This window comes from Zalophus californianus, chromosome 8 (genome assembly GCF_009762305.2).
Source record: "Zalophus californianus isolate mZalCal1 chromosome 8, mZalCal1.pri.v2, whole genome shotgun sequence".
Classification (NCBI taxonomy): Eukaryota; Metazoa; Chordata; class Mammalia; order Carnivora; family Otariidae; genus Zalophus; species Zalophus californianus.
Genome location: NC_045602.1, coordinates 82,155,324 through 82,169,275, shown reverse-complemented (window position 1 = coordinate 82,169,275; position 13,952 = coordinate 82,155,324). Strand labels below are relative to the sequence as shown.

The 13,952-nt window shown below is 41.3% G+C and overlaps 1 protein-coding gene across 4 annotated transcripts in view; it reads right to left on the bottom strand.

The window, feature by feature from the left end:
* Nucleotides 1–13,952, bottom strand: part of TMEM182 (transmembrane protein 182) — a 102,073-nt gene that overhangs the window by 30,975 nt on the left and 57,146 nt on the right. For 3 of the 4 annotated variants that reach the window (XM_027620521.2, XM_027620519.2, XM_027620520.2), the window contains exon 4: nucleotides 1,768–1,905. The exons of the other annotated variant lie outside the window; for it this stretch is intronic. In XM_027620521.2, the coding sequence (XP_027476322.1) occupies nucleotides 1,768–1,905 (138 nt within the window). The remainder of the gene's footprint in view (nucleotides 1–1,767; nucleotides 1,906–13,952) is intronic. 4 annotated transcript variants of the gene reach the window in all.

Genomic DNA, 13,952 nt, shown 5'->3' with positions numbered 1-13,952 from the left:
CTTCAACAAATGGTGTTGGGAAAATTGGACAGCCACGTGCAGAAGAATGAAATTGGACCATTTCCTTACACCACACACAAAAATAGACTCCAAATGGTTGAAAGACCTAAATGTGAGACAGGAGTCCATCAAAATCCTAAAGGAGAACACAGTCAACAACCTCTTCGACCTCAGCCACAGCAACTTCTTCCTAGAAACATCGCCAAAGGCAAGGGAAGCAAGGGCAAAAATGAACTCTTGGGACTTCATCGAGATAAAAAGCTTTTGCACAGCAGAAGAAACAGTCCACAAAACCAAAAGACAACCGACAGAATGGGAGAAAATATTTGCAAATGACGTGTCAGATAAAGGGCTAGTATCCAAAATCTATAAAGAACTTATCAAACTCAACACCCAAAGAACAAATACTCCAATCAAGAAATGGGCAGAAGACATGAACAGATATTTTTCCAAAGAAGACATCCAAATGGCCAACAGACACATGAAAAAGTGCTCAACATCACTCAGCATCAGGGAAATCCAAATCAAAAGCTCAATGAGATACCACCTCACACCAGTCAGAATGGCTAAAATTAGCAAGTCAGGAAATGACGGATGTTGGCGGGGATGTGGAGAAAGGGGAACCCTCCTACACTGTTGGTGGAAATGCAAGCTGGTGCAACCCCTCTGGAAAACAGTATGGAGGTTCCTCAAACAGTTGAAAATAGAGCTACCATACGATCCAGCAATTGCACTACTGGGTATTTACCCCAAAGATACAAATGTAGGGATCCGAAGGGGTACGTGCACCCCAATGTTTATAGCAGCAATGTCCACAATAGCCAAACTGTGGAAAGAGCCAAGATGTCCATCAACCGATCAATGGATAAAGAAGAAGTGGTATATATACACAATGTGAGTGAAATAAGTCAATCAGGGAAAGACATGTATCATATGACCTCGCTGATATGAGGAATTTTTAACCTCAGGAAACAAACTGAGGGTTGCTGGAGTGGGGGTGGGGTGGGAGGGATGGGGTGGCTGGGTGATAGACATTGGGGAGGGTATGTGCTATGGTGAGTGCTGTGAATTGTGCAAGACTGTTGAATCACAGATCTGTACCTCTGAAACAAATAATGCAATATATGTTAAGAAAAAAAAGAAGAAGAAGAAGAAGATAGCAGGAGGGGAAGAATGAACGGGATAAATCAGAGGAGGAGACGAACCATGAGAGACGATGGACTCTGAAAAACAAACTGAGGGTTCTAGAGAGGAGGGGGTGGGGGGATCGGTCAGCCTGGTGATGGGTATTAAAGAGGGCACGTTCTGCGTGGAGCGCTGGGTGTTATGCACAAACAATGAATCATGAAACACTACATCAAAAACTAATGATATAATGTATGGTGATTAATATAACAATAAAATAATTACAAAAAAAAAAAAAGAGTGCAGAGAAAAGTTCACCCATATCCTGATGTTACAGAGAGACGTGCTATGAACCCATTTTACAGATAGAAAATAAATAGGTTAAAAGAGGCTAAAGAACAGAGCTTTCCCTTCTAGTGCCTTCTTCATACAACGTGGATACAGTGAGCAAATGCTGTGGAGCACGTGGAAAATGCAAATTCCCTGGGAAGGGTCTGCATATAATGGGCACTCAAGCAAAACTGCATATGAATTCATTGTATTACTACTACTAGAGGCCTGAAACCTGAAACTAGAAAAGGAAAATATGTGACTATCGAGAAAAACCATGGCTGGAAATCATACCCTTTTCCTTGCACATACCTGCAGCAATGTACCCGCCTCCACCGGCTTTATAGAGAACGTGGCTCGCGAAGGGGGCTGCACAGATGATCAGAAAGCTCGCAGTCACCACGGCGACGACCCCCAGAAGCATCAGGACTGCCCAGAAACCACGGTAAACTGGAGACCCCACAGGGAAAAGGAGAAACGAAAGCCACATTTAGATTGTGAACCCCACTTAGATTGTACCACACAGTCAGTTTCTTTCCTCTTTATTGTTCTAATTTCAGTCATGGCACAGCTAGGCAGAATCCCAAGCCATGGGTCCTGAATGACGATCCAAAGGAAACCTTACTAGATAATTTTGTACTTAGTGATGTCAACCTTCAACTAACTCATGCTTGTTATTTGCACCACACACATGCTCAGTACACTCTTGGAGCTCATTTTCCTGACCATGTTTTCCATTTTAGAAGTGGAAATGTTCTAAAGTTTTGGAAAGAGTTCCCTTGAGTAAGTACCTAGTTGGGTCACAGCTAGGTGTTTCATACCAAACACACAAAGACATGAAAAGGCATTCACGTTTACAAACATTGCTTCTTACTACCACTGTCATCCCCTAGAAACTAATAATCACCTCAATCCCCTAACAAAAAAGTATACTTCTATTTAGATTGCGACTCTATTGGAAAATAGTCTTCAGGTAAGAAAAATGGCAAACAAAACCAAAATGAAAGGTTTGTATAGACTGAGATTTTAAATCAGATATATTTAAGGCACACTACTTTCTACCAATATTTTTCTTAGAAAGACTCGAAATGAGGGCACCTGGGTGGCTCAGTTGGTTGAGTGACTGCCTTCGGCTCAGGTCATGATCCTGGAGTCCCAGGATCAAGTCCCGCATCAGGCTCCCTGCTGAGCGGGGAGTCTGCTTCTCCCTCTGACCCTCCCCCCTTCATGCTCTCTCTATCTCATTCTCGCTCTGAAAGAAAGAAAGAAAGAAAGAAAGAAAGAAAGAAAGAAAGAAAGAAAGAAAGAAAGAAAGAAAGAAAGAAAGAAAGAAAGAAAGAAAGAAAGAAAGGAAGGAAGAAAGAAAGGAAGAAAGGAAGGAAAAGAAAGAAAGAAAGACTCGAAATGAGAAGTTAGAGTAGTCTCTTATGCATGGACCAGCATGGCTGAATTAATGGATGCAGCTGGTGACAAATGGATTGTGGGTTTGGTGATACATAGTAATCAAATAAAGAGGAATTCTAATGATCATTTTTGAGCGGGATAAGTACTGATCTATTAAACAAATTCATCATTTCCCAAGGGCTAAAACACTAACATAAGTTCCTTTTGGTGTAAATGAAGGAAAGCCCCATAAAACATATTAGTCAAATTATATTTTTTAATGAAAACATAGAACTTTATATAAGAAAGCAAAAAAAAATGATTTTTTTCCACAAGCCCACCTGGCAAAGAAAAAACTGTGTCCATCAGCTGGAATCTTAGAGCAAAGAGTATAGGAAGGTGGAAATTTGTGAGAAGGAGGCATTGCATTTAAATTGGAAATGAAGGCTGGCAAATGTGTGGACACATGTGAAAGACAGGGGTAAAAGGCCAGCTCATACCCCACATCCCATGCTGTTTGCCTGACAGTGGTTTCCAGGTTTGGGGTGCTGGGAATATTCTGTGGCTGCATTCAGGCTCCACAGGGAGCCAAGCAGTGGAGAAGTACTGATCACCTTTGAGTGTGGGAAGAGTGGCAAACAGTGAGCCAACACATGCCATCCGGGTCATATAAGAATTTGCTGGAGAATTGGCAAGCGTCACATTTTACATTTTCATTCACACACACACAAAGATTTTCTTCACATTGGTGAGCCTCACATTTTACACTTGTATTCCCTTCATTTACTTAATTGTCTATCCATGTGGTAGGCTCTGTGGCAAGTACTAGGGGTGAAAACATGATTAAGAGGCAGTCCACAGAAAAAGAAGCCCATTCTGTGGCTCCCCTGACTTCAGCTAAAACGTGGGCACACTTGGCAAACAACTATCTGAGGAGTCTGAAAAGTAAATAGCAAGTGGATTAAGGAGAGAAGTCAAACCCTACGGAAAGATAAAACAGGCTACAAAGAGTTTTCTGAGTTTTTCCTTTTTTTCTCCTCCTGGATTTGGCCTGAAGGCAAGCCAAATTGGGAACTTTATAAAAGGTGCAAACAGCAAAACACAAAAACCAAAACAAAAAACCTGGACTTAAGATCATCATTCTGGATAGATCAGCAGGAAAAGCTGTCCCTCTAAGCCAGAGTCTGGGGAAAGTCCCTGTGTTAAATTTTCTCTTTTTATTCTCCCAGTCCTGCCTCGAGGCCTCAAAAGTAGATCTGCACTGCTACCCCAGGGGAGGCATGGACACCTAAGATCCCAAAAGACGATTCAACCTTTTGGCTATTTGAAGCAGAAAAATGGGGTGCCTGGGTGTTTCAATGGGTTGAGTGACCAACTCTTGGTTTTGGCTCATGGGATGGAGCCCCACATCGAGCCCCCCTGCATTAGGCTCTGTGTTCAGCAGGGAATCTGCTTGAAGATTCTCTTCCTCTGCCCCTCCCCCATCCACATTTTCTCTCTCTCTCTCTCTCTCTCTCTCTCTCTCTCTCTCAAATAAAAAAATAAACCTTTAAAAAAAAAATAGAAGCAGAAAAAGGGACGTCCAGCTTGCAAAGAGTGAAGGAACCACTGCTCTGGGGGTTTTCCTCTTTTTTTCACTGCTTTGTACTATGGTACAATTGCATGAAACTGGGCCATGGCCCAGGAGGCCAACTCTGAGAAACTAATCTTTCCAGCCAGAAAAACTGGAAAAGTGGGCTCTGGAAGCCTGAGGATGTGGAAGAAACCCCACAGATGAGAGAGAACCAGAGAAGAGAATCTTTAATTCTGTGTTTGAAACTACACAAGTGATGAGCTCACCCTCCAAATTGTACCTGCACAGAAAATGTCCAAAGAAGTACAATGAAGGCTTTGAGAACGGAATTACAGTATAAACATCACCCAAGTACCAGAGCAAGCCCTGAGTGATATACATGCCCCAACAGACCCAAACAGCACCTAAAAGTCTTTGAAAACTGAACTAACCTTGAAGGACAAATCATGCAGGTGGATTCCTTGTTCAAACAACAAATCAATATTCTCCAGAGAAGTTTCACAGTGTGCAAGGTCTAACAACATAATATTCAAAATGTCCAGGCTATAATCCAAAATTACATGATATACTAACAACCATGAAAATCTGACCAAATCTCAAAGGAATGAGCAATCAGCAGTTGTCAAGACAGTTCAAATGTGTGAATTATTACACAGACTTTAAAGCAAATACTAGAATCATTTTCTATGAACTAAGGTGAACACTCTTGAAATGAAAGACAGAAATTCTTAAAAGAGAAATCGAGTCTATAAAAAAAAGAACTAAATTGCAGTGAAAAATATAGTATCTGAAACTTAAAATCCATGAAATGAGCTCAATAGCAGAATGGAGATGAGAAAGAACAAGTGAATTTGAGAGAGCAGAAGTTATCCAATTTGGGGCGCCTGGGTGGCTCAGTCGGTTAAGCATCTGCCTTCGGCTCAGGTTGATCCCAGGGTCCTGGGATCGAGTCCCACATTGGGCTCCCTGCTCCGCGAGAGGCCTGCTTCTCCCTCTCCCACTCCCCCTGCTTGTTTTCCCTCTCTCGCTGTGTCTCTCTGTCAAATAAATAAATCTTTAAAAAAAAAAAAAAAGAAAATATCCAATCTGAACAGAAAGAAAAGAAATTGAAATAAAAAATGACCAGAGTTAGGGATGGCTGGGTGGCTCAGTCGGTTAAGTGTCTGCCTTCGGCTCAGGTCATGATCTCAGGGTCCTGGGATCGAGTCCTGCATCGGGCTCCCTGCTCTGTGGGGAGTCTGCTTCTCCCTCTGCCTCTGCCTCTCCCTTTGCTCATGCACTCTCTCTTTCTTTCACTCACTCTCTCTCTCAAAGAAATAAATAAAACATTTTAAAAAATGGCTAGAGTCTCAGAGACTTGAGAGAAAATATCAAAAGATGTCACAATTGTGTCACTGGAGTCCCTAAGGCAGAGGCCGACCATATTGGTGCCAAATGAACATTCATAGAAATTATGCCTGAAAAATTCCCAGATTTGGTGAAAGATAAATTTATAGATACAAGAAACTCGACAAACTCCAAAGAACAAAAGTTGGGGGTAAAAAATCAGCCTAGACACATAATAATAAAATTACTGAAAACCTTAGATAAAGTTTTGAAAGTAGTCACAGGCAGGTAGGGGGGAAAACATATTGAATACAGGGGAACAGCAATCCCAAGGACCACATTTTCTCATCAGATACGTTGGAGGCCAGGAGAGAGGAGAACAACATCTTTAAGGCAACAAAAGAACTATCAATCTCAAATTCTCCTTCTAGTGAAAATATCTTTGAGGAATAAAGATGGGGAAAAAAGCCATTTCTCAAGGAGGAAGACAATTTATCAAAGCAGATTTGTTCTATAAAGACATAGGAAAAGGAATTTCTTTAGGTTGAAAGAAATGACACCAGGGTTCACTTGAAACTTGAGGAATAAAGGAAGAGAAACAGAAAAGGTGAATATCTGCATAAATATTACCTAGTATTTTTCTCATCTTAATTTCTTTAAAATATTCTTGACTGTTGAAATACAAAACTATATTGTCAGCACAATATGGTATAGACATGAAGGTTTTCAAATCAGAGTAACCTCAGTTAATTAGCACTTACATGTGATGTTACCTTGGGCCAGTTACTTAAGCTTCCCGAACAACTATCTCTTCTGTAAAATGCAGATGTTTGTATCCATCCTTCAGGGTTACTGGAAGAATTATTAATAATGTATGTGAAGTGTGTGACATAAAATAAGAAATCAATGAATGGCATTTATTTTGTGGTTGCTTTTATTTACATTATTATTTAAATTGCATGAACACTACACAGCAGGTGGTACTGTGTTCAGTAATAGGAAAGTGAATTATTTCCCTCAGAGAGCCTTGTATGCTGCTTTTATGCACCATCGACATTTGGAAATCCCTTTAGATTCCTGCACACAGCGCAGTTGAGAAGTTGTGTTTGACACACTATCTTCCATGGGAAGTTTCCTTGTCCACTAACCTCTAAGAAGGCGTTGGCCATGTTTTAGAACATGCGACTCTACTCCTAAATACCCAAAATACAAACAAATGGGGTCAGATACCTAACACAAAGACAGCTCCAACACAGTGACCTCTGATCCATGTCTTATGACCTACGTTTTGTAAAGATGAGTTGGGCTAATCATTGTGATCCCTGGAGAATTGGAAAACTGGAAACATGAGGTGATTGGTAGCAAGGTTGAAGTTAAAAAGAAGCACTGGTCGCTGGGTCCAGAAGAGCCATACGCAGACAAGAGGGCAGGCATTATGAAGCAGGCCACAGAGAGGACAAAAACAGCAGGACACGCCTCTACACAGAGAAAAGAAAGACAGACTGAAAGAAGGAGAGAAAGCACCTGATGAGGGAAAGAGTAAAAGAGAGAAAACAGAAATGTGGATGGATGCTCCTCAGAGATGCTGTTGTTCCTGACAGCTGCCAGTTCCTGTCCTGTCCTTTGCTCTAACAAAATAGGCTGACTTTCAATTCTGAGTCCCTGGAAAAGGTAAGAGCAACAGATCTGCATTTAAGGGAAGGGGGAACCTCGCTGCCTGAGAGTTGTGACCATACAGAAATTGCTTCCAAGAGAGACTCCTTATTGCAGATACTGTGTGCTTTATTTTTCTGCTTGTGCTTCAGCATTCAAAAGTGCATAACTTCAAGCCTATTTCAAAATTTTGTGGAACTTCCTGTTCCTTAGCTAATTTTGTTACCTAGTTTGCATATGTGGCACACTTTGATTCCAGAATTAAAGTGCTCACTTGTAATTCAGAATCGTCCTGTGGAATTGGGTAGAGTTCTTCTCTGCCTCAGTAATCAGGCAATCAGAGATTCTTCAACATAAAGTTAATGAAGTATATGTGTTTTGAGAGTCAAACATGATACTGGGGTCCTTCCACTAATTGTGTGACTCTGACAGACCACAGTTTTCTAAAAGGAAAACGATACACTTCACATAAGCTTATAGAAAGAATTGAGAAAACACAAGGAAAGTAGCTGCATACAGTAAGTACTCACATATATTTGCTATTACTATTACTAATTTGTACTCACTCTGTAACAAAATGTCCTTGTCAACAATGTAGTTAACACATAAAACGTATCTATTAATCTCATGGATCTAGGAATCTAGGATGGGGACAAGTTTTAGTTCTAATATATCTACACCTTTGAAATTTTGGCAGGGAGGATGTTTGTGTTTGGTTAGTGGTTTGTACTGTTTAAGACCCCTAGATCATGAATATATCTCAGAGAATACTTCATTCATTTTCTTGTTCCTTATAGGAGCCGTAAAAACTGTGAAGTTTTGTCTTTGAAACCTTTGGACTGTGCCAAATGAAAACATCTCTAAAAACCCATTTGTACCACTAAGTACAATTCAATTAACTTAAACAATATTGGATTTCTATTCATTCCTTCTAGAACAGGAAGCAAGATTTACAATGTAAATAGATTTACATGTAATCTATATCATCACAATTTGGGTTAATTAAAAGAAAGCATCATCTGAATCTGTGAAAGGCCAGAATTAATGACTACTTTCAAAGCATTGAAGTTCTGTTGATTCTAAATAAATTGGTGAATTGACCTAACAAAGTGCTCCTTGCTCGGGTGTTGTAATGAGGATGAGTAGTAATTACTCTAACAACAGATGTTATAGAAGTGGTTCTTCTAGAGTATCCAGTTTATTTTCCTAAATAGATTAAGCTTTTACCCTTACAGTATTTCTTTCACTACCAACTTACAGTATTTCTTTCACTACCAACTAACTTCATCCTTATAGATCTAGATTAAAAACCATCAGCCCAGGGTATCCTGAAATGTCCTCTCAGTATATTCCATATATGTCACTTCATATTTTTATAATGTTTTCAGTAACATACAGTATTTTTCTAGTTTTCATTTGAGGACTATCCTTTTGCTTTTTCATGAAGCAAAGACACATCAAGTCATTAGAGATTGTCTAGTTTATTAAATAAGAGTGTATATGGAATGCAAAACTTTGTCCACAATGTGTTTTACTCACAAAAAGTATCTAACATAAAGAATATTAATGGCACTGCAAATTCAAATTTCAGATTGAAACATACATCAAAAGGAGTTCATAACTTGGATATACCTAAAAGATCAAATTCCAAAGTGACATAATTAGGAAGTGTAGGGAGACATCTATTAAGCATCCTTCAGGGAGGAAACATAAAAATCATCCCAAACTGTAGGACAATGACGGCCATGAAATAAAGCAGACTATTAATTGCATACATCAATATGTGTGCACAGGTATGCGTGTGTGTGTGTGTGTGTGAGTGCACGCACACACATTTTTGCATGTGTGCAGATTACCATGGACCACAAACGGGAAGCTAATGGCAGAATTATTATTTCCTCCAAAATCCATCTACAAGGTTAGAAAATAAAACCCTACGGTATTTCTTTTTCCACTAAGAATGTAATAAACGTGCCCTAAAACACATTAATTTTGATGATGCATAGAAGCAGCCTGAAGTTTTAACTCTGGATTATTTTATAAGAAGTTCCATTCCCAGCCATTCACACCCATCCAGCAATTCAAGCCAGTGTCTCCCAAGGGACCACAAAGAGAGACCCTGCCAGGCTTGCTTGGCAAATAGGTGTGTGGTTGACAACCATAAGTCACTTAACTTAGCAAACATACTTCAATGGCTCTCTAAGCACCAAAGACTGCTAGAGTAAGACATAAGCCTTGTCCTCACAAGTTCAGTCCAGTGAGGGAAAAACAAGTAAGTTTAACACTGGGTGATAGGTGCCCCAGCAAAGGTATGCACAGCACTTCACAGAGCCAGATGGACAACTGTCCTGAGAAGCCACTATTTCAGAGCTGAATGGTCATGAGTAAAGCCCTACAGTTCTGATTATAGTTGAACTGGCAGAAGGCAGGAGGAAGTTCAACCCAATCGGAGTAGGAAAGAGTTCCATGGATTGGGAAATAGAAAACAGCTCCCTGCAGCTGCCTCCCGTGTGGATGAAGGGACCAGGAAGCGCGGGACAGAAAGGTAGTCATGGCCTCATGCGCCACTTAGAAAGAGTTGGTCCTTATCATACTGGTCCTACGGAGCACCTGAAGGTCAGTTATCAGCAATGATAGCCATATTGGTATCCGAATACCACTCCTGTCGCTGTCCAGAGAATAAACTGGCAGGAAAAAGAACAGAACACAGAAAACTAGTTAGGTAGTTATTCTAGTTACCCAAGTGGGGCCTAAAGCCGGGAAGTCGGGATAGAGATGAAATCAACTTTAGTGATAAGCTCTTGTTACAGGAGGTGAGAAACCAGCAAGAATAAACCCTGTTTTCATGGATATTTTCATTTGTATGCCAGAACAGTTTGTTCTGTTAAGATATTGACAAATCTCCTCTTGATTCTGTAATATTATAATGTACACAACCAACCTTCCATACAGAGTATAGAGGGAAAAAGTCAACCCAAATGATCACAATTCCAAATTCGTAGTGTTTTGATAAATTATTTTATTGTGTATATAAAAATGTAAATATTGTATTTGCAGTTTAAAGATAAACTTAAGTGTTATTCATTTTTCAAAACTTGCTATCTTGCCTCAGACACCTCACAAAGCTAGTTCATAAAGCTAATCCTATGTTTCGACACATCCTCGAGCACACAGTGTGAAGTGCTATAAAATGTTTTATAAGAAGCCAAAACAAAACACGCCACCCCCCTCCACCATCCTCAGCAGCAAATGAGAACCTCCAGCATATGTTGCCGTAGCTTTAGGCAAGACGCTTCTGTTACACAGGCCAGCAAGCCTGTCCTGCATCTCCATACACTACTTGTCTTGGCAGCGTTGGGCAGGTCTAAAAATACAGTCATGCCTTCACCAAAGCAGAAGGACAGGCTGTATAGTGTGTCCGCGTCTGAGCTTCACAACTGTGGACGTGCCAAGCCAAGTCACGTGCTCTCCATGGTCCATTGATTTTTTTTTTTTTTTTCAGAACAAAAAGAACATTGAAAGGCCTGATGGAATTTATTTACCTCCCTACTGCAAACGCGGGCAGTGAAGGAATAGCTGAGAGGAAGGAGTGTCTTGGCTAGGTGGGGCAGAGGCTTCACCTCCCATGCTGGCTGTGACCTTGGCAAAGTCCCTGCAGCAGGAGAAGCGTGGGTTTCTTCACATGGTTTCAAGATCTTTCCAGGCTTGAGAGTGCATCCATGGTCACTATCTCATTTCTCCTAACGATCTTGGGGGGTAAGGAGGGGAGGCTTGCTGGCTGCAGGACTTTGCAGTATTAGAGGCAGAAGGGGTGGTGGCCATGGTAACAGCAGCATTCATACAGTGCAGCCTGATCATAGGAGCAGCTGGCCAGCTCAAGTTCACAGGAGTGAGGAACTAGAGGCACTCCAAAGTGAGGTGAAGGGGATCAGAATGTGTCACCCCAAAATATGCCACTTTGGGTAAGATTATTTTGAGCTAGAAGCAAATGAGAATTAGTGAATGCAGAAAGAAACCTGTGGGGAGTTTTCCTTTTCTGACTAAAAGCAGAAATTCTTGAGAAATGAGGACTGCCACAAGTCTACTCTTCTGGGGGGAGTTTGATGGCCGCAAAGAAGAGAGCAAGTTGGGACCAAGGTGTGTCTGCAAACAAATCTACCAAAGTACCCTTATTGCCCCCAACATCCCCCATATATTTCCTAGTCACTTTCCTACTTTGCCACCCCATGCCGAAACCCCTTTCTCTTCTGTCTTGTCACATCACCACATTCATCATTCTTTGTCAAAAAGGCGTATAAGCTCTCAGGCCTATCTGCTTCTTTGGCTCTTCATTTCTCTATGAAGGCTTCCATGTACCTTCATACTAATAAACCTTTTCTCATCTTCCTCTGTCTTTTTATAGTCTATTTTGCAGGGTCACAGTCACTGAACCTAAGGGGATAGAATAAAGTGTTTTCCTTCCCTACAGAGATATTATATACAAAGACACTCAGATCCTAATACAGGGGATCAGATTAGCCTCCAGCTCCAAGGTCTTCTTCTGACCCCTGCTGCCTCAGAGGGCCTAGATTGGCAGCCTCCATCCCTGCCTGAGCATCAGAGTTGCCTGGAGGATTTTAACATCATACCCAAGCCAGGATTCTAACCCAGTCCATCTAGGTGAGAATCTCTCAGGGTGGGCACATGTAATCATATTTTTTAAAGCCCCCTAGGAGAAAGGAATGTGCAGCCAGGTTGAGTTAAAGTTAAAATTAAATAAAGTTAAATAAAGTTAAAGTTAAAATTCCTCCTTATGGAGGAATTAGAATTTGGTACTAGGGGAAACACTCCAAAGATAGCTTTGAAGAAATTGTGATGGTGTCCCTGAGAAATTTATGGCTCTGGACTCTTGGGTCTCTCTGGAACTGTCAACTTGACTGTGAAGGTGCCGTACGCTATGCACTGGCTCAGCCTTTCCACAGGTTTCCTCTGTCATCACAGCAATCCCTACTCTGTAGTTTACCCATAAGGCTGGAGAGGCTAAGGAAAGTTCCAAAAATTAAGTAGCCAGTAAATGACAAGGTCAAGATTTGAACTCAGGGCTGTCTGAGCTCAGTCTCAAACACCATTAGTTTCTGTATTCATTGTGGTATTTTGTTGTTGTTGTTTTTTCCAAATAAACTGGCATTCCTGCATCGAAGCCCTCCAGGCTGAAATCCCTCCCACTCTGGCTCCTCTCACCTGATCCTCCAGAAATGCTGAAATTTTACCAAAGTTTCCTGGGGGGAAATGCTCTTATGCCTCTAGGCTTTGATAGTCCTGTTTCCCCTCACTAGAATGAATAAGGCTTCCTACTTGTCACTTGAGATCCAGTCAACCTCTCTCCCTCCTTGAAGGGACATAGTGGAGTTACATCCTCATCTCCACCAAAAGGCAGGAGAGCGTAGAACCACTAGCAGTGTAGCTAGACTCGAGAGGTGGAATACCCTATACTGGGTGTGTGACCTTGAGCAAGTTATTAGCCTCTCCATGCCTTAGTTTCCTTCCCCAACAGATGATAATAACAATACCTATCTTATGGTGGAGGAAAAGCAGGTGTGTGCAAGGAGCTTAGTGTGAAGGCACAGAGAGAAACTTTGGTGGCAGGGGAAGTGGCTAGAGAAAGAAAGGAGGTAGATCACAATGGTCCATGTATGATACAGTCATTTTCCAGTGGAACATTTTTGGCCTATGTTATGTGAAACTTCCCCTACAAATGATATGAAAAATCACTGATTAAGTTAAATCAAATAGGCTTTTTGTCCACATGAAGCTTCTATCTATTAATAATCCAACCACTGGCAAGAGATTTGCAGTCTGGTTTGTGGGGGCAGTGTTTTCAGTGAGAAAGACAGACAAAGAGAAAAAGAGAAAAACACATACTCCATTTTCTTTCTTATAGAAATTTGTATTTTCCTGATTTTTTTTTCCCCTGAAGGAATAAAATATTATGATAAAGCCACCAAAAAAATCTGATGATACTTCATGGAAACCACCCTGCCCTGTGGGGAAAATGAAATGGACAAGGAAACCTTATGGAGGAATTAGAATAAAAAAGAAATGAAGCTGCAAAGTTTCTAGGAAGAAAATAAAGGTATTGAGATGAGAGCAATCACCAGCTGCTGAGGTGAAAGGGATGTGCAGGCAAGTAGTGGCCTGTCCCTGCTAGCAAATGCCTGGGAAAAATACATGGTCAGCTGAGGAGAAGGACCTGCACAGTCTGGGATGGGAACCACGCATGCGAGGAGTGCTAACTAGCACAGCCAGTGAAGAGGAGAGTCGCGTGGGGACAGACAAGATAGCTGGGACACAGCTGGCATCTCCGGCAGGGCAAAGCCTCATTTTACTCCAGAACAAACGTTCACACTTAGCTTGTTCATGAACAGACTGCCAGTCATATTTCCTCCACTTAGTAGGAAACATGCCCTTTGGTGTTCAAAGTCGGCATTCACCAAGTATAGTACATAAAACCCTCCTGGGCATCTTTCCCTGACTTGGCCTCTTCTAGCAGTCAATCTGAAGGAATGTGGCAGAAATGCCTACT